This window comes from Meles meles, chromosome 5 (genome assembly GCF_922984935.1).
Source record: "Meles meles chromosome 5, mMelMel3.1 paternal haplotype, whole genome shotgun sequence".
Lineage (NCBI taxonomy): Eukaryota > Metazoa > Chordata > Mammalia > Carnivora > Mustelidae > Meles > Meles meles.
Genome location: NC_060070.1, coordinates 151,188,873 through 151,208,452, shown reverse-complemented (window position 1 = coordinate 151,208,452; position 19,580 = coordinate 151,188,873). Strand labels below are relative to the sequence as shown.

The 19,580-nt window shown below is 43.1% G+C and overlaps 3 protein-coding genes and 1 pseudogene across 3 annotated transcripts in view; 1 reads left to right on the top strand and 3 right to left on the bottom strand.

Moving 5' to 3' along the window:
- LOC123942407 overlaps positions 1-13,334 on the bottom strand; it is a 22,081-nt gene extending 8,747 nt beyond the window's left edge. Inside the window, 2 exon segments of the mRNA XM_046006322.1 lie at positions 6,770-7,138; positions 13,049-13,334. Coding sequence (XP_045862278.1) covers positions 6,770-7,138; positions 13,049-13,334 — 655 coding nt within the window.
- LOC123942369 (histone H2A type 1-B) overlaps positions 1-19,580 on the bottom strand; it is a 22,017-nt gene extending 2,437 nt beyond the window's left edge. The window contains exon 1 of the mRNA XM_046006273.1: positions 19,187-19,580. Within this exon, the coding sequence (XP_045862229.1) occupies positions 19,188-19,580 (393 nt within the window). The 3' untranslated portion in view covers position 19,187. The remainder of the gene's footprint in view (positions 1-19,186) is intronic.
- LOC123942396 lies at positions 8,337-9,471 on the top strand (annotated as a pseudogene).
- On the bottom strand, positions 16,885-19,063 carry LOC123942361 (histone H3.1). Its single transcript, XM_046006264.1, has one exon. It carries the CDS (start codon positions 18,285-18,287, stop codon positions 17,877-17,879), a length of 411 nt encoding a protein of 136 aa, XP_045862220.1. The 5' UTR covers positions 18,288-19,063; the 3' UTR covers positions 16,885-17,876.

The window sequence follows — 19,580 nt, the reverse complement described above, 5'->3', positions numbered from 1 at the left end:
TGACTATGAAATTTCTCAGTAGTTCCTTACACTTCGCAGAACATTCTGATCCCCTCCCTATATAGCATTTGCCTTAGGCAGAGTTAAAATCCTTGTTTCATAATTAAGAACATTATGGTTTAGAAAGAGGAACAAAGTTGCCTTGCCTGTAAATGGTGGACCTGGGTCGGCAACTCAAGTTTCTTTGTTCCTAGGGTCTGTTTCTTTACGCTGCGCCCCATCTACTATGTGAACTACGAAAGGCGTGGAGTTCTTGGTTTCTTTTTTAGGCTCCTCCAGGAAGGTAGTAGAAGCATGTGATTCTGTTTTAGGCCCTTTGTGAGTTATCTAATTCACAAGGCCTTTGGAATGCATCAGACACAATTTTAAACATGATTCAATCAGTGACTTAGTTTTACTCTGTGGTCTGTGTAAATTAGTATTCAAATTCCTTTCCCTTGGACAGGCTTTTGTTTTCAAGGGCATCAGAACTTATTCCAGTCTTTTTCCATCTCCCCAAACTTTTGTTACAGTCAAATTATGAGTCAAGAAGACTAAAGACATCTGTGTTCTGTACCAGGAAGATGAGGGAGCAGGAAACTCATTCCCAGTCACCATTTAGTCACATCCCTAGGATGTCTCCCTGTGAGGATCTCTTGAAATACTCACGCTTGGGTTTCTGATGCTTTTTTGTTGCACAAAGATGGTCCCACCAACCATAGTGGCAAAACTCCAGGTTTAGGAAAACCCAATAAATTGATACTTGAGGATGGCAAAACCTCAGACAGGAGCCTGTGTGAGTAGTTCTCTCCGAGCCACACGACCCAAGCAATCAGTCAACCAATCAATATCGATCGATCTACTGGTGGTCTTAGCATGGCAAGTGGGAAGCGCACGTTCAAATTTTCTTAAAGGCAGGAGGGTACTTACACACATGGCATAGGTCTGAGGCACAAGTAAATTTTAGGACCAGGCTCAACAAACCGCTTTCTGCTTTCTGCTTAGTAATCACCTGACTCCTTACAGCTAGAGGGAGTGCAGTGAATCATGGCACTGCTTTGAGGCATTGATAATTCCTGTGAGTCACTAAATCATTTGGTTGATGTTTGAAGAGTCTAGGACACTGACATTTTCTCCTTTCTTGCATGCTCCTTCTCCTCTCATACTTGGGATGATATTGTTTCCTAAGCAGCTTCCTAATTCCAGTGCTCCAGACCCCAATTCCTCAATTCTGGTCATTCTGTTACATGTCTTAGGAATAGAGTCACTGGTTCCCTGTGGCCTTTGGTTCAAGTGAGAACTTTGTAGTCTTTTCTCATCATCATACATTCTGCTTGCATTAATCAACACTAATAACAACTCACATGGACCTTTCAATGCTTCATTTGTTTGTTTGTTTGTTTCTTTTTTTTTTTTTAAAGATTTTATTTATTTATTTCACAGACAAAGATCACAAGTAGGCAGAGAGGCAGGCAGAGAGAGAGGAAGGGAAGCAGGCTCTCAGCTGAGCAGAGAGCCCGATGCGGGGCTCGATCCCAGGACCCTGGGATCATGACCTGAGCTGAAGGCAGAGGCCTTAACCCACTGAGCCACCCAGTCACCCCACTTTCTTTCTTTTTTTTAAACAAATTGTTCACCTGCCATTTCCTTCTTTCCTCTCTACCTGGGAGAGTCTTTCCAATTCTGTTTCAACTTCCATCTCCATAAATAAATTCCCCTAATTAAAAAGTCTTCTCATATGTGTTTTAATCATATTTAACTGGTGGGTGCCATTATTATTAATGGCAAATAATTCACTATGCTCTTATTCTTTTCTCTCTTTAAATTATACCTTAGCATGTTATTCTTCTTTGTCTCATTTTCCCACGTCTCTAAGTATGTTTTTAATTGACTGAGGTGTTTCGTTTGTTTGTTTTGTTTTCCCATCATGAGAAGTGTACTCATATAAATAATAAATAAAAATAAATAAATAAAAATAAATAAAAAATAAAAAAAAATTATTTATTTATTTGTCAGAGAGAGAGCACAAGCAGGCAGAGAGGCAGGCAGAGGCAGAGAGAGAAGCAGGCTCCCTGCTGGGCAAGGAGCCCGATGCAGGACTCGATCCCAGGACCCTGCGATCACGACCTGAGCCAAAGGCAGCGGCTCAACCCACTGAGCCACCCAGACATCCCGAGAAGTGTAGTTTTTAATCTTCATCCCCTAACCAAATTCCCTCTGGTAACTATCAGTTTGTTCTTTATAGTTAAGAGTCTGTTTCTTGGTTTCTCCTTACCTCCCCACCCCACTTTGCTCTTTTATTTCATTTCTTAAATTCCACATATGAGTGAGATCATATGGTATTTGCCTTTCTTTGACTGACTTATTTCGCTTAGTGTTATACTCTCTAGCTTTGTCCAAGTTGTTGCAAATGGCAAGATTGTATTCTTTTTTATGGCCGAGTAATATCCCATTGTGTGTATGTGTGTGTGTGTGTGTAATTTTATGTATTTATTTGACAGAGAGAGATCACAAACAGGCACAGAGAAGGGGAAGCAGGCTCCCCGCTGAACAGAGAGCCAGATGTGGGGCTCGATCCTAGGACCCTGAGATCATGACCTGAGCCAAAGGCAGAGGCCTAACACCCTGAGCCACCCAGGCGCCCCACCATTGTGTTTATATCTATACCACCTCTTCTTTATCCATTCATCAGCTGATGATGGACACTTGAGCTGCTTCCATAATTTGGCAATTGTAAATAATGCTGCAATAAACATAGGGGTCCATGTATCCCTTTGAGTGAATGTTTTCATAGTTTTTGGATACTCAGTACTGTGATTATTGGGTGTCATTCTCTTTTTAATGTTTGAGGAAGCTGTATTGTGTTTTGCATAGTGGTGTAGCAGTTCACATTCCGACCAACAGCGCATGAGTGCACGAGATAGTGCACCTTTTTCTGCACATTCTTGCCTACACCTGTTGTTTCTTATCTTTTTATTTTTAGCCATTCTGACAGGAGTGAAGTGATTATCTCATTAGAATGGACTGCGTTTTTGATTCTGTCCAATAGGTGAGATTATCCCCAGATATTAAGCAGATTAATTTTGTTTTCTGTTTTTCTATGTGGGAAGCTAAGAATAAAAAATTTCTCTGCCCCTTTTACATCCCTTTTCCCCTTTGCTTGACTTATACATTATTTCCTTTACTTTCTGAGGTATGCAGCCCGTGTGTTGGGGCAAAAAGTGTGTACTGCAAAAAGAAAACCAAAAATATTTATAGTTTTTAATGGTAAAAAAGTCTCTTGATATCAAATATCAATATTTACCCATGGGCAGATGTAGTAGGTTGGGAATGCAGAATGAAATGGAATTTCTGAATTGTGTTGACTTTCAGTCATCATAGGCAACCATGTTAGCCTGAAATGGATGTACAACTTTGTGAACCAGTAGATACGTATGAAATGTGACCTGAATCATATTTGTGATCCTTCTCCAATAAAATAAACATTTATTTAGAAAATTTGATAACAAGTACTACTATTTCAATATATACCTTTTAAAATAAAAAATTGTGTGTGTGTGTGTGTTTGTGTGTGTGTGTGGTGTGTCTTAAACATGAGTATGTTTGGATGATGAGCAGAAAGACTACAAATTTTCCAGGGTCATGTTATATTTTTATTGTTGTGCATATCTTTGCAACTGGCTGTTATAATTATAGTACAGTAGAACTTCACAATCATATAGGACCCTGTAAAATTTCAAAATCATTCCATTTCCTTTAGCAGATATGAAAAAATTAAGATAAAGATGTCAGTCTTCCTCTGGCAGCTTTTCCTAAGAAAAAAGGCCTCAGGGATAAGTGATGAGTATTATGTTGATGCAGTTGTTTAATATAGTAATGCCTAATGGAAAAGGTTTGGGCTATACCCCTTATCTGAAACCTTCTTCAGTTTCCTTATCTGTAAAGCAGTAATAAAATAATAATTGTAGATAATAGATAATATTAGTAGATTGTGATTGAACTGTCCTTATATTTTGGAGCCTTAATACCTGACTTCTGGCAATTTGTGACCCACTCATTAAATTTATTTCTACTTAGGAAAATTGTATATTAAAATTACATGAACTCATTTAATCTTTAATTTCTATAATCAGCAATATACCAAACAGTAATCTATTTCTCCATTTTTAAAAAAGATTTTTATTTATTTATGTATTTGACAGACAGAGATCACAAGTAGGCAGAGAAGCAAGCAGAGAGGAGGAAGCAGGCTCCCCGCTGAGCAGAGAGCCCGATGTGGGGCTAGATCCCAGGACCCTGGGATCATGACCTGAGCCAAAGGCAGAGGCTTTAACCCACTGAGCCACCCAGGAGGCCCTATTCCACCATTTTTTAAGAGATTTTATTTATCTGAGAGAGAGAGAGAAAGATAGAGCATGAGCAAGGGTGAGGGGCACGGGCAGACTGAGAAGCAGACTCTGTGCTGAGCAAGGAGCCTGAAGTAGGACTTGATTCCAGGACCCTGGGATAATGACATGACCTGAGCCAAAGGCAGACATTTAATGGACTGAGCCACTTAGGCACCCATTTTCTCCAATAATTTTTTATTTTTTATTATTTTAAAGTATTTTGTTTATTTATTGATGAGAGACAGAGAGAGAGGCAGAGGCAGAGGCAGAAGCATGCTCCCTGTGGAGCAGGGAGCCAGAAACAGGACTCGATTCAGGACTCCAGGATCGTGACCTGAGCTGAAGGCAGATGCATAGCAGACTGAGCCACCCAGGTGTCCTAATTTTTTATTTGAAATTCCAATTTAAGTAAAAAAAAAATCTGAGCATTTGTTTTAGGTAAAGGACCATTCCAGATGTTTTAGACCTTCCAAATAGCATTTAATGATATGACAAGATGTTTTCTGTGGTCACCATGTCCTCGTGTCTTAACAAGCAATATTTGGCGAGAGAGAAATACACAGTAAGAAACTGACTGTGCTAGAATCTTACAGACAGTACAGGATTTGGGAAACCACAGTCCAGCATGGAGGTCTATCCAACATCACAAGTATCCAACACTTCAGTGCTTTCAGTTATGGAGAGCTACACTCTTTTCCATAGAGACCTAAAATCCCTATTCCCATGTTCCCAAGTCTCAATGTCGGACAGAGTTCCAAGAACAAATATTTCTTCCATAAAACTTCCAGGACTTCTCACTATGGCTAACTGTGTACCTTATTTACAGCTTTGTCCCTGTTAAATGTACCACCTGTCTAATCTCTTTCCTTTGTGATCCTTTGAGGGGAAACGGCGCATAAAATAAATTGACAGAGGCCTCTTAATTCTATAGTTAAGGATAACTTCTCCCATCTCCAAACTTAAATTTGCTGAAGCATATAAATAGATGACATCCTTCCAAATGGCATACAGTATCCCAATTAGCAAATATCCTTCTACCTTTCCAAATAACTGCCCGAATGGTTTCAGAAGAGAATTCCCAATTTCTTTTCTATTGGGCTACCAGTTTAGAAACTGAGGAACCTGTTATTTCCATGGGAAAGGATTATCTGTTTAATGAGTAATAACAGAAAACCATTTTCTTATAAGGATAGAGAACAGATTATTTTCTGTAAGAAAACTATCCATCTTCTAAAGAATGGTCATGTTTTAGTGACAAATATGAGGTTTAATTTAGAGCATAAATTAATTTGTGAGATTTAATTTAGAGCATAATATAGAGAGTTTAGGAAAACTGAAGAGCCTCTTAGGAATATCAGTTAAGGGGCAGCTGGCTGGCTTGTCAGCAAAGGATGTGACTCTTGATCTCCATCTCAGGGTGGTAAATTCCAGCCAGCCCACAACTGGGTGTAGACATTACTGAAATTAAATCTTAACAACAACAAAAAAAAGAAGTGTCACTAAAGGGGATCCGAATCCTTGTATTCTTCACTCCCAGTGGTACTTTCTGAGCCCCATCCAAGCTGCTCTCCTTGGTTGCTTAGCCTGTATTACAGACCGTGGTAAAGAGGGAGGCCAAGAAGCCCGCAGGGAAAGCTGAGATCTTTACCTATCCCCCCCCCCCCCCCCCCCCAGCTAATAATCAAAGAGCTGGCCACCTATAAAAGGCATTGGAGTATATCCATGATCACCGTCCTCAAGTTCCTGGCGGCCCCTAGGGAGTTGGGCCCCAGATTATGTTCCGCAAAGGGCAGAGCAAGTGTTCTGGCCCCTTGGGGTCGTGCGTGTTCAACAAGGGGACCTCTGGGACAGATACCTGGAAGCCTTGAATTGTTAGTCGAAGGCTGTCTCGTCCCCAAAAGCCACTAACGGGTCAACCCTTGTAACTGCCCGAAAAAGTTAACTTCGAAGAGGGCGTAGAATGCAAGAACCAAGAAAACATCCACCATACAAAAGATGAAATTAGCCATATCTACAGGTAAGGAAAAAGCTAACACACCTGAAAACCAAAACCTAAATGTACTATGCTTGCGTTTGAAATAAAGAAAAGCAAATATTTAAAGTAATACTGTGCAATTACTATTTGAAATCTTATAGAAGACTGCCAGTTTTTAGAGAGAACTTAATTATACGACGGTCCTCAAAGGCTTTTCAGGACTGCGCCTAGTTGGTGCTGGGTCTTTATGGAAAAATAAATCGAGTGCCACGGCATCTGTCTTAGAATAAAGTGGTTGGCTCTGAAAAGAGCCTTTGGGTTTAAATTGGCATAAAGTCAGGAAGTCAAATTTAGGCCCTCTCCCCACGGATGCGGCGCGCCAGCTGGATGTCCTTGGGCATGATGGTGACGCGCTTGGCGTGGATGGCGCAGAGGTTGGTGTCCTCGAAGAGCCCCACCAGGTAGGCCTCGCACGCCTCCTGCAGCGCCATGACGGCCGAGCTCTGGAAGCGCAGGTCGGTCTTGAAGTCCTGCGCGATCTCGCGCACCAGCCGCTGGAACGGCAGCTTGCGGATCAGCAGCTCGGTGGACTTCTGGTAGCGCCGGATCTCGCGCAGGGCCACCGTGCCGGGCCGGTAGCGGTGCGGCTTCTTCACGCCGCCCGTGGCCGGCGCGCTCTTGCGGGCCGCCTTGGTGGCCAGCTGCTTGCGCGGGGCCTTGCCGCCGGTCGACTTGCGCGCCGTCTGCTTCGTGCGAGCCATGGCCTCACTGAGATGAAAGGAAAGCTACAAACGTCCTCGGCCCTGCTTTTATACAGGAGCAGAATCGCTCTGATTGGACTGTGGGTGACCCTGGAATCTTCGGAGGCCCGGTTCCGGAAGTGCACGACTGATCCGTCATTGGCTCAGCCGATCCGCGCTCGTATCCGATTGGTCGATGTCAACTCGCCGCCATCTTCCCAGCCCCCCCTTAACAAAAATTCATTTCCAAGTTACTTGTTTCATCGGTGGTGCTTCACCGCTCGTTAATCACCGTTAGCATAATTCTGAAATTTTCATCTGTTTAGATAGATAAAATAGATTATGTTCGAAAGAGAAAGTGCTTTAGAATTTCCCTTAAAAAATGTCCGCCATTTTCTGCGGTTACCCCTTTCCGTCTGGGTGGTATTCCCGTTCCTTATTTGCAAATTCCCCTGTAAGTATCTCTTGAGTTCTGTTTCGTTATACTTAACAGCAAACATCTGGTGCATTGTAGCATCGTGTCCTAGGACATGGTGTTAAAGCATAAAGAATTTCATTCTTTCAGGATTCACGTTTGAAAATTGCGGTATCCCGGAGCCCCTGGCTCTTTAATACCGGGTCTGACTCATGGCGGTGACTGGCCTGTGCTGTTTGGTTTTGAGGAATGAAAAATGTCAGCCGGGGTGTAATTGCGGGGGAAATGTCCTGAGTAAACGTTTGCAATGGGATACGATGAAAAAGACGGCGACGATCGAGTCTTTTGAAATGATTTCTTAACAATACTGTCTCGCCTCTCGGGATTCTCGCTGGAAGAGACCCGAGGAGCCCTGGACGATTTGAGACAAAGCCAAAGAAGCTAAAGGACGACTGGAGTGGGCTCGATAGTAGCATTTCCTTCCCTGGTTTTTCCTCCAAATTCGAAGATTTCTGCTTATTTTCAAAATAAAAATAAGGTTTTATTGGGCGGTGTGTGTCTGTGTGCGTGTGCACTTACAGTAATCAAGCGGTATTGTAAATCAACCTATTGGAGTCTCTTAAAGCATTTGTTCATTCGTCCAATAAAGAAAGCGGGTTTGGTATTCCTAATTTACATACTAGTAAGTTATTGGCCAGTTTTGGTCCAATGAAAAACATAGCTTTTTTGAACCTTCGTTTGCATGTATTTGTTATAAAAATTCGGGATTTCCCCCTCCCGCCTTTTTTCTCTTTTTTTTCTTTTTTGGTTCTCTACATTTCTCTAGCTTCGGGGTTACCATGCCGGAAACTGCTAAATTTATCCTGGCCCCCAAAAGTCCTCCCAAGAAGGCGGTGACCAAGGCGCAGAAGCAGGAAGGCAAGAAGAGATTATGCTGAGTGAAATCAAGCAGAGAGAGTCAAGTATCATATGGTCTCACTTATTTGTGGTGCATAACAAAGAACATGGAGGACATGGGGAGATGGAGAGGAGAAGGGAGTTGAGGGAAATTGGAAGGGGAGATGAACCATGAGAGACTATGGACTCTGAAAAACAACCTGAGGGTTTTTGGGGGGGGGTGTGGGAGGTTGAGGAACCAGGTTGGTGGGCAATAGAGAGGGCACATACTGCATGGAGCACTGGGTGTTGTGCAAAAACAATGAATACTGTTACGCTGAAAATAGACAAAAAAAAAAAAAAAAGAAGTTAGAACAAGGACGGACTCTAGGCTGGTTGGATACTTTGAGTTAAGTGCACGCCAAGGCCCTTATGCTTTCAAAATGTATAGTCGCTCTTAAGGCGAATACTCATATGTGGTAGAGTGTTCCCTGTTGAGGAAAGAAGTTACAAAGAGGACAGACTCTAGGCAGGTTGGATACTCTACATTAAGTGCCCGCTGAGGCCCTTATGCTTCCAAAACTTATAATCCCTCTTAAGGCGAACACTCATAAATGGCAGTGTGTTCCCAGTTGAGGAAAGAAGTTAGAACAAGGACGGACTCTAGGCACTTTGGATACTCTGAGATAAGTGCACACCAAGGCCCTTACGCTTGCAAAACGTATAATCCCGCTTAGGGCAAATACTCATAAATGGCAGTGTTTTCCTAGTTGAGGAAAGAAAAAAAAAAAAAAAAAAGAAGAAGTGCAAACGCAGCCAAAAGGAGAGCTACTTGGTGTACGTGTACAAGGTGCTGAAGCAGGTGCACCCCGACACCGGCATCTCATCCAAGGCCATGGGCATCATGAACTCGTTCGCCAACGACATCTTCCAGCGCATCGCGGGCGAGCATCCCGCCTGGCGCACTACAACAAGCGCTCGACCATCACGTCCCGGGAGATCCAGACTGCCGTGCGCCTGCTGCTGCCCGGGGAGCGGGCCAAGCACGCCGTGTCCGAGGGCACCAAGGCTGTCACCAAGTACACCAGCTCCAAGTGAAAGTTTTCCTATATTTGGCTACATAAAGAGGCTCTTTTTAGAGCCACTCACTTTTTGCATATTGAGAGCAGTAATAAGTATTCTCAGCATACTTAGTATGCATGGATTTGGGGGAATGTTTACAGTAGGAACTTGGCTAAAGCTCTAAAGGGTAGTCTGGTTTTTGTGCTTTGTCCATTACTTCTTTAATTTGTCCTTCTGTTTCGTCTACTCATTTAAATTTTTTTTTTTAATTTAACCCACTGAGCCACCCAGGCGCCCCTACTCATTTAAATTTTAAAATTATTTTTTAGTTGCTGTCTGGAGCTTAGAGTTGCCTATAGTTAAGTACATGTACTTGGGTTATTTGCTTTAAATACAAAGCCTGCATTATAACAATATAATTGTATGTGTTTCATAAACGTTAGTCATGAATGAAGTTATTTTACAAAGGACACCAAGTCTCACTTTTAGTCATCATAGCGTAGATATTGAACTAGGCCTGGGGAATTACTGGACCCTATAATTTTAATTTTAACTACTATTAGAGACTGCTTCAAAAATATTTCTTTAAATTTACAGTAACAATTTTTAAATTATCTTTACTTTGCCTTTATGCTATTGATGTAATTAATTGTATAGCATGTTGAGTGTTATGCTCGAGTTTTCGTGTCTGAGAGACCACTAAGGAGCCAAGCACCGATGCAATCACACGAGGGTTTATTTGACATGCTTTAGCTTGGGTCCAAGTATACCCGACACAGTGGAGTAGGGACTTGGACCCCGAATCAGATTACAGTCAGAGCTTTTAAAGGCAGAGTAGGGGTGGACTCCTTGGTGGGTGAGGACAAAGGGGATTATGGATGATGTAAGTCTCCAAGGAATTTTGGAAGCAGGTCTCTAGGACCTTGAGGGGCTATTGTTGGGAGAAAGGTTATTTACTACCAATAATAAAAATCTTCTCGTGAGACCCTTTAGATGTCTATCAGTGGGCCATATACTTGGGAATGACTCTCAACACTATCTTGGAGGTTTAGAGATAAAAGAATTGTTAAAGTAGACTTACAGGATCCTGGTCGGACCTGTTGGGGTACGTCGTTGGGCAGGCTAGGATTGTCCTTAGCAAAACCTCAAGGTGAGGGCAGTTAAGTCCCCAGGGGAGAGACACTCTGTTTCAAGGGCTTGTCAGTAGGTGAGGAATTTTAATGATTTTCTTCTTCCTCTGTTTCCCACATCATGAGGTGAGGTGGCTTTAATTTTTCTTGGCCTCCATATTGAGCTGGTTTTTGAATCCCTATTTTTGATCTTTTATTTTTTATTTCCCTCATTTCCTTCTGTATTCATTTAGACCAAAAAAAAAAAAAAAGTAAAATGAAACAAAATAAAAATAGTAAGCAAAGATATGGGTATGTAGGGCTCACACAAGATATGGATGGAAACCAACAGGTTTCATGTGTTAATTATTTCAAAATAGTTTGTTTTCGTGCTGCTGAAAGTAAAATGACTTAGATGTATTGTTGAGTCCATGCCAAGGTTGATGGGCTTGATATCAGGGAGGCCTGCAAGGCCTGATGGACGTATGTGCCGGTTCAGTGTTGGGGATATGTATGAAGCTTTATATAGTCATGAAAGAAAATGTTCCCACTTATAGGGTCCCCCCCCTTTTCCCTTTTTTAAATGTGTTTCTTCCATTAGATAATGATTGCAGTTTCAGCTCTTCATATGTTATTTTAGATGGAACATGGATTGTGGAAGAGGCTAAGCATGTTGGCTAACTTGGTTATCTCTTGCTGCATAACAGATGACCTTGAATTAATAGCCTGAAACAACCCACATGTATTATGTGACAGTTTCTGTGGGTCTGGGCATGGTGTAGCCGAGTCCTGTATATTGAGATATTAGCTAGGATAGAGGTGTCTTGGATGCTTGACCGGGAAAATATCATCTTCCAAACCCACTGGGTGGCTGAATTCTTTTTCTTCGTGGTTGTACGGCTGAGTATTCCATTTTCTTTCTTGTTGGCTGTTGGCTGAAAGGCTTGTAGGCTGTTAGTTGGAGGCCTCCCTTAATTCCTAGAGAGCCCCACCCCCCCATTTCTTGTCATTTGGGCCTGCGAGCATGGATACTTGGACTATCCAAGTCAGCATGTAACAGTTGAGGAAGACACGTTACCTAATACACGTAACATGGTAGATAACCTGATTATCTACAGAAAATTCCATCTCATCATCTCTGCTGTCACAAGTCATGTCCACATTCAAGAGGCTAGATCACAGAAGGGTGAACACCAGAAGGGAACACTGGGGACCGCTCTAGAGGCCATCATCATAGGACCGATCAGGAAGAATACAAGCCATCTAAGAACCCAAAGAAAGTTAACTAAATAATGGTTCTCTCCTTTCCCCTGCCCCTGCATTATCCTGGTTCAATTTGCCTGCAGAAAGGAATCCGTGCTAAGAGGTAAGGAGACAAGCTACAAATATCCTAAAATGCTTTGAAATAGGCTACCACCAGTGACTTTCCCTTGAAGCCAAGACCACAGAAGATAATTCGCCTGGTCATTATTTTGGAGGATGCTTCTCCCCCCTTTCCTTTGCAAGTACGTACATGTGAGAGTACATTGTTTGAATCCCAGCATAGGGCTAGGAGCCTGTGCACCTCCCTTTTTTAATTTAAAACCGAGAAACCAGAGGATTTGTGAGATGCATTAATATTGCTTTTATTATAGAATATCAGGGAATATGTGTGAAAAGGCATAACAAATCCCCAAATCTCTGTGGCTTAAACATACTTTATTGGGGGCACCTGGGTGGCTCAGTTGGTTAAGCGACTGCCTTTGGTACAGGTCATGATCCCTCAGTACTGGGAGGGAGTCCCACAGTGGTCCTGGCTCAGCAGGGAGTCTGCTTCTCCCTCTCCCTCTGCCAGTCACTCTCCCCCTGTGCGCGTGCGCTCTCCTCGTATGTCAAATAGTCTTAAAAAATACTTTATTGGCAATCAGTTTACATAATGCAAACATAAGTGCTTTATGGGGCAGAAAAGCACCCGTTTGCCACCTAGGCCTGCCACTGGTAGAGCTCAGTCTTAGCTGCTCATGGAACCCTTTCTCTGGAGTTGCTCAACTACAGGCTGATCTGGCTAAACTTAAAAAGAGAATTGAGTTAAATAGGCTAGTACAGTATTACAGACATTTTCTTCGGTATCAAGCTTTATTCCCAGGAAATAGTTCACTAGATTTAAATACCTAATCCATTAGTATGTGAGGGTTATTTGCATCGCTAAGTCATGCTAAGGAAATTCTAAAAACCAAAAGCAATTGCCAGTGAAAATAGTATGGCTTCTTTACAATTATAGAAAACCTCATGTTGACAAAACCCAGTATTGTACCTTTAACAAGCTGAACAATTACCGCTTTCCAGTAACAGGATAACACCTTGATTCTTGCTCCTGAGAAAAGTGAGAAAAGCAGACCGTCAGTACACCCATGTCAGCAGCTCCTTCAAATGAAAGACTGTGTGGCCCTGAAAAGGGCCTTTAGGATTTTCACAGAAACCAAACCCGAGGGCAGAGGCTCAGCCCCCGAAGCCGTAGAGGGTGCGGCCCTGGCGCTTGAGCGCGTAGACCACGTCCATGGCCGTGACCGTCTTGCGCTTGGCGTGCTCCGTGTAGGTGACGGCGTCGCGGATCACGTTTTCCAGGAAGACCTTGAGCACCCCGCGGGTCTCCTCGTAGATGAGGCCGGAGATGCGCTTGACGCCGCCGCGCCGGGCCAGCCGCCGGATGGCGGGCTTGGTGATGCCCTGGATGTTGTCGCGCAGCACCTTGCGGTGGCGCTTGGCGCCGCCCTTGCCCAGGCCCTTCCCGCCCTTGCCGCGACCAGACATTTCGCTTCAGAAAAGGAACAAAGAACAGGCAAATTTGCGTTCACTTATAGCCCTGTGGCGGACCTCATTGAGAACCACGACGGAGGCTGGGCTTGGTGGGGGTGGGGCAAGGGAGGGGCGGGGGCGGCCGCGGGTTTTCCCCGCCCACTTTCGCGAGCGAGTCTGTGCGCCGGGCTGGGCCCTCCCTGTTCCTTCCCTGAATTCTCTCAAACAAGCTCCGGTTAAGGCCTGGAAGGGAAATTCTCTGGTTTATCAAGGGACTGAGATAATGGTACCTGCCAAGCTAGTATCTGTTTCTCAGGTTTGAGCTCTAAACATCCTTACGCACCGTGGACTAGTCGTTGTCGAATTTTACATTCCTTTGAATTCTAAGTATCTATCTGAAATGTGGCCCGAAACTTTGGCTTCTCTCCTCCCCTTGAATCATTTTGGTCATTTAAGTCAAGGTAGAATAGTGATGTTGGCAAGATGGTCTCGCGGAGAGTGGAAAGAACTCACGTCCGGGGTGTGGGGTCCTTTTTCCTTGGAAGCCCGTCCCCTGCGCTCTGGACCCTCCCTACCCTTCACCTGGGGTCCATGGTTTGTTCTGTGAAGTGATCTCTCCATTTCACTTTAATTTGTTCTTCTGTAGAATGGAACTGTTCATCCCGACATCACAAAAATGGTTTGAAAATCAAACGGTAAATCCTAGGTCAAGTGTGGAACACTGTGCCAACTACTTGGCCTGTGGAAATCCTGTCTTCATGCCCCGGGGATTGACTTTCTTCCCCATATTCTTAAATCTCTCAGTTTGGCATTTTGCAATCTGGAATTATGTTCAGTTTTTATTTTTTATTTTTCATAACTTCTATATCTTTGTAAGTGTAAATCTTTGAGTTTAGGGGTCAGTGTTAAATTTACATGGCTACATTTAAATTTATATATTTTTCCGAATTACCACCGCCTTCTCACCGCAAACACAGTTCCTTCTAGGACTACACTGTCTGATTAAGTGATCTGGACCCACTTTTTTTTTTTTTTAAGATTTTATTTATTTATTTGACAGAGATCACAAGTAGACAGAGAGGCAGGTAGAGAGAGGGGAAGGGAAGCAGGCTCCCGGCTGAGCAGAGAGCTGGATGTGGGGCTCGATCCCAGAACGCTGACATCATGACCTGAGGTGAAGGCAGAGGCTTTAACCCACTGAGCCACCCAGGCGCCCTGGACTCACTTTTGAGCATTGGAAATGTAGTGGTGGACATTCAATGTAAAGCTGACCCTTGAAAAATAGGGCTTTGAACTTCATGGGCCTATGTATATATAGATTGGTCTTTGGTAAACACAATAGATCATGGTAAGTGTGTTTTCTCTTCTTTATGATTTTCTTAAAAACATATTTTTATCTCAGGCTTACTTTATTATAGGAATACAGTATATAATGCATATCATATATAAAACATGTGTTTATCAACTGTTTATGTTATCAGTAAGTCTCCTGCTCAACCGTAGGCTATTTGCAGTTAAGTTTTGGGGAGTCAACAGTTATACCCAGATTTTCTACTGTGAGAGGGATTGGTGCCCCTACGCTTCATTCAAGGACCATCTATATTTATTTCTAAGAAACCGAGTTACAGGGACTGGCACCAAACTCAAGTGAAGCATTGTACAAAAATTTTTAAAAATAACAAAATAAAATGACATTAGGGAACAAAAGGGAGGCTTGTCAAAGAAAGCATTACTCATCAAAGTAACAAAAGTTTGATAGCCAGAAAAATTGTTGACCTTGGAATTCTTCAAGGTCAGGGTATCAGGAGATGGAGACTTGCTGAAATTCTGTGCTAATATTGTTTTCTGAAGGTATGCTTTGTTTATAGAGAGAACATCCAAAAATGTTTACTAACCCAATTATAGTCTGAAAGAGCTTAAGTGTGTACAAGGGAATGTATCTTCTGGTATTTTAAAAAAAGAAGCAAATTAATCACTGTGGAAGTACAAAAAGCATCTAATGGAAGGGAAGGGTTAGAGAATGGTTATAGTTTCTAGAATTGAGGTAAAGACCAAGAGAGACAGATAAGAGAATCAGGTCAATTACTTTGGAGTTTAGAAACAGTTACAGTGTCTACTATTTAATTAACGAGTATAGTAAGAATGTCAAGGAATCACATCATGAAGTTTCACAGAAATTTATCTCACAGGTTCTATGTTTGTATTTTTTTTTTCAGCAAGGATTCACATTATTAGACACATTATCTGAGATTTGGAAGTAAGGAAAAAAGGATGGGCCATGATAATTAATATTAGAAAAGGTTAAAGACCACACAAAAATAGTAGGACAATGGACTTTGATCATCTCCCTGATGTTTGACTGAATATAATGAATTTAGCACGGGACTATTTCCTAGAGATGCAAATAATTTCTATTAGGTGGAACGACTCTATCCCCAAAGATTTATGACCTCTTGAACATTACTAATTTTGTTTTAACCCCATTCAACAATCCTACTCCAATATTTCTGTGTTAAATTGTTTATAAGTACTCTAGTTTCTTTAATATTCTTTGAACCGATTCAGCATTTTACCTTTTTTTTTTTTTAAGATTTTATTTATTTATTTGACAGGCAGAGATCACAAGTAGGCAGAGAGGCAGGCATAGAGAGAGAGAGGAGGAAGGAGACTCCCCGCCGAGCAGAGAGCCCGATGCGAGGCTCGATCCGAGGACCCTGGGATCATGACCTGAGCCAAAGGCAGAGGCCTTAACCACTGAGCCACCCAGGTGCCCCAGCATTTTACCTTTTCCAGTCAGTGATGTTTTAAGTAAACTCTGCCACGTGTTTATCTTCTATATTCTGAAGTGTAATTTCATCTTTTTGAAAAAAGGTATGTGATATCATGTGACTTTGACTTGATTGGAGACAAACAGGGTATCATAAAGTTGCTGGTCCTTTCCACTTCTTTGGGCCTGGGAAATTTAACACTAGTCCCTCCAGAGCATGGCAAATCATCACTGGTGAGCAGTAAGGTTGAAAGGGCAGATAGGAAAGCAGATTCTTCATCAGTCATGGGGTCACTGAGGACAAGAGAAAGACTGGTTGCAGACTAGGACAGCTCTGAAACCTGTTAAGAAATACTCAAATATCAGGTTAAAGTAAAAGGATAGACTGCTTTTCTTTCCATTGTCATATAGAGCACAGTCTAAAAGGCCTGTCCAAGTGTTTTTTGACTTATTTTAATATAATGTGCTTCTGTTTGACTATTAGGGTCTAATATCTGTGAAAAATCTGTGAATTTAGGTTGTTGATCATTTTAGTGAGTTTCGTCATTGAAGATGGAAATTATGTCAGTAGAAAAGATTATTTAGAAGTTATATTTGTGCCATAGGACAATAACCCTTTTTGACCTAAATTTGCTCTTTGGGTTTTATTTCAGTCTTTTGTAGGGGAGGGAAATTTTCCCTTCATCTATTTTGGTTCTTGGCTGGGAACTCTGTTACAAAACACAGATTAGCAGGAGAAAAATAATCAGACGTTTATTAACGTATATTTCATATACACATGGGAGAAACCCAGGGAACTCAAAGAGGTGCCTTAGACCTGCAGTTTATGCAGCATCTTGAAAAAGAACAATAGATACACAGAGAAGTGGCGGGACAAAGGAAGGCAGCTTTAGGCTTTTAAGGACCGAAAACCCTGAGAAGGTAAATACGTGGGAAGGAAACAGGAAGGTTTGCTTATTCCTCTGCTGTCTCTCTGAGCTGCTGATTCTAGAAGTCTCCAGGATGGCCTTTATCCCCTTCCTGCCTTAAGGCAGAAAACAGGAAGGGTGGAGGGAGCTTTCCTGTGATTGTTGCTTAACTGCCTTGAATCCCAAAGTTTTACGTTGAGGAAGAATATTGTTCCTTCATTTTCTTGAATTATCGATGGACTTGAGAATGTCCTATATGCCTTTGAACTAGGTTTAGCTTCCTGATAGTCATCTTATTTGTGATTATATATATATATTAGAAGAACTCACTCTATGAGCCTAGGCAAATTTTGAGTTTTATAGTTTGATAGCTCATAAGGTAACATCATGAAGACCAACTTCTCCATGCAAAAAAAATTAAGGTTTACTTGCTTTCTTGCCTACAGAGTGGATTGGAGACCCACTAAAAAAATATGCACTTCATTTGATTCACCTAGACCTTGACTCCAGTGTTAATAGTAAAAGTTGTCCTTTTAACACTCCACAAGGATAGAAGGCTGCATGTAAATAGAAGTCCCTATTCCTTTTGATCCAATATCTAGAAAGCGTTCTCTGCCCTTCTAGTCAAGCCAACTAGTTTGGAGGACGTCCTGGCAAGGGAACAGTGGAGCCCCTCTGAGATGAAGCGAAGAACTCCACGACCTTGCCAAACAAGAGTGTCACAAAAATTATTGCATGCATCTAACGTGGCCCGAGTGTTCTTGGGAAAGAGAAACTACTTTGGCGAAGAGAAAGAAGGAAAGCATTACAACAGCTTTTTTTGACAAAAGTAGGTGGCTCTGAAAAGAGCCTTTTTCAAAGTCCAGAGACAGCAGCCTTAGTTTACGCCCTCTCGCCGCGGATGCGGCGCGCCAGCTGGATGTCCTTGGGCATGATGGTGACGCGCTTGGCGTGGATGGCGCAGAGGTTGGTGTCCTCGAAGAGCCCCACCAGGTAGGCCTCGCACGCCTCCTGCAGCGCCATGACGGCCGAGCTCTGGAAGCGCAGGTCGGTCTTGAAGTCCTGCGCGATCTCGCGCACCAGCCGCTGGAACGGCAGCTTGCGGATCAGCAGCTCGGTGGACTTCTGGTAGCGCCGGATCTCGCGCAGGGCCACCGTGCCGGGCCGGTAGCGGTGCGGCTTCTTCACGCCGCCCGTGGCCGGCGCGCTCTTGCGGGCCGCCTTGGTGGCCAGCTGCTTGCGCGGGGCCTTGCCGCCGGTCGACTTGCGCGCCGTCTGCTTCGTGCGAGCCATGACACGTCCACAGGAGAGGAACCCGACCGGAGAGCAGCCAGCAGCTGGTCCTGACCGTATTTATAGATCAGTCTGGTTCGCAGGTCCCGCGCTATGATCTAATTGGTTCTCAGGCTGCTTTAGCGAGAAATGATTGGATTGCCGTTAAGATTTGAATATAGAATCAGAATTTATTTCTTGTTCATATTTACTCCTAGTTTACTTGAAATTGAGTTCATAAAAGTGAGATTTCATTTAGAGTCGATTTGCGTGCACTACATTCATGGCATTTTTGTGAAAAGGCAAAACGAACAAATAAAATAATTTTTATTAAAAATGCTGTCCGCCATAAAATTTAAAAAGCCCGCCGTGACATGTGATTGGCCAATTATCTCTCCTTTGTTCTCTTTTTCTTTCTACGTTTTAGACTTTCTGACCGCAAGTTCGAATATACTGTTTTTATAATTACGTACATTTGTATGTAAACTGTACATTTATATACTAAAGTCTCAACGTGTGGATATATTTTGGTCTTGATTACTATAGTTTGTCATTTACATAGGTTACAACCCTTAGTTAGGTCCTGACAGAATTGTAATTTCATTAACAGACTCTTCTTGCATTTGTAACGTTATTATGTAACATTTCATGAACCTAATTTTACAACATAGGAGATATAAGTAAGATTTTAAAATAGAAATGAACACTTTGTAATAATTAGGGGAGTTTGTGCTACCCAATATTTAAAAATAGGATAACATTTAAAACAGTGAAAGTGTAACAAGATTTCCCTGAATTCAAATGACATAGTGAAACACGTCACCTAGGGTTGTAGGTATTTCAGCGCTTTTTAGAAAATGTGGGTGGCTCTTAAAAGAGCCTTTGGTTTGCGGGAGAGAAACTGCTGGTCTCGCTAACATTTCACTTGCCCTTGGCCTTGTGGTGGCTCTCGGTCTTCTTGGGCAGCAGCACGGCCTGGATGTTGGGCAGCACGCCGCCCTGCGCGATGGTGACGCGGCCCAGCAGCTTGTTGAGCTCCTCGTCGTTGCGGATGGCCAGCTGCAGGTGGCGCGGGATGATGCGCGTCTTCTTGTTGTCGCGCGCCGCGTTGCCCGCCAGCTCCAGGATCTCGGCCGTCAGGTACTCGAGCACGGCCGCCAGGTACACGGGCGCGCCGGCCCCGACCCGCTCCGAGTAGTTGCCCTTGCGGAGCAGACGGTGCACGCGGCCGACTGGAAACTGCAGACCCGCCCGCGACGAGCGCGTCTTGGCCTTGGCGCGCGCCTTGCCGCCTTGCTTCCCGCGTCCAGACAT

Excerpts from the sequence above, each read along its gene's own strand:
- LOC123942361 (XM_046006264.1), bottom strand. The coding sequence starts at position 18,287 with ATGGCTCGCACGAAGCAGACGGCGCGCAAGTCGACCGGCGGCAAGGCC.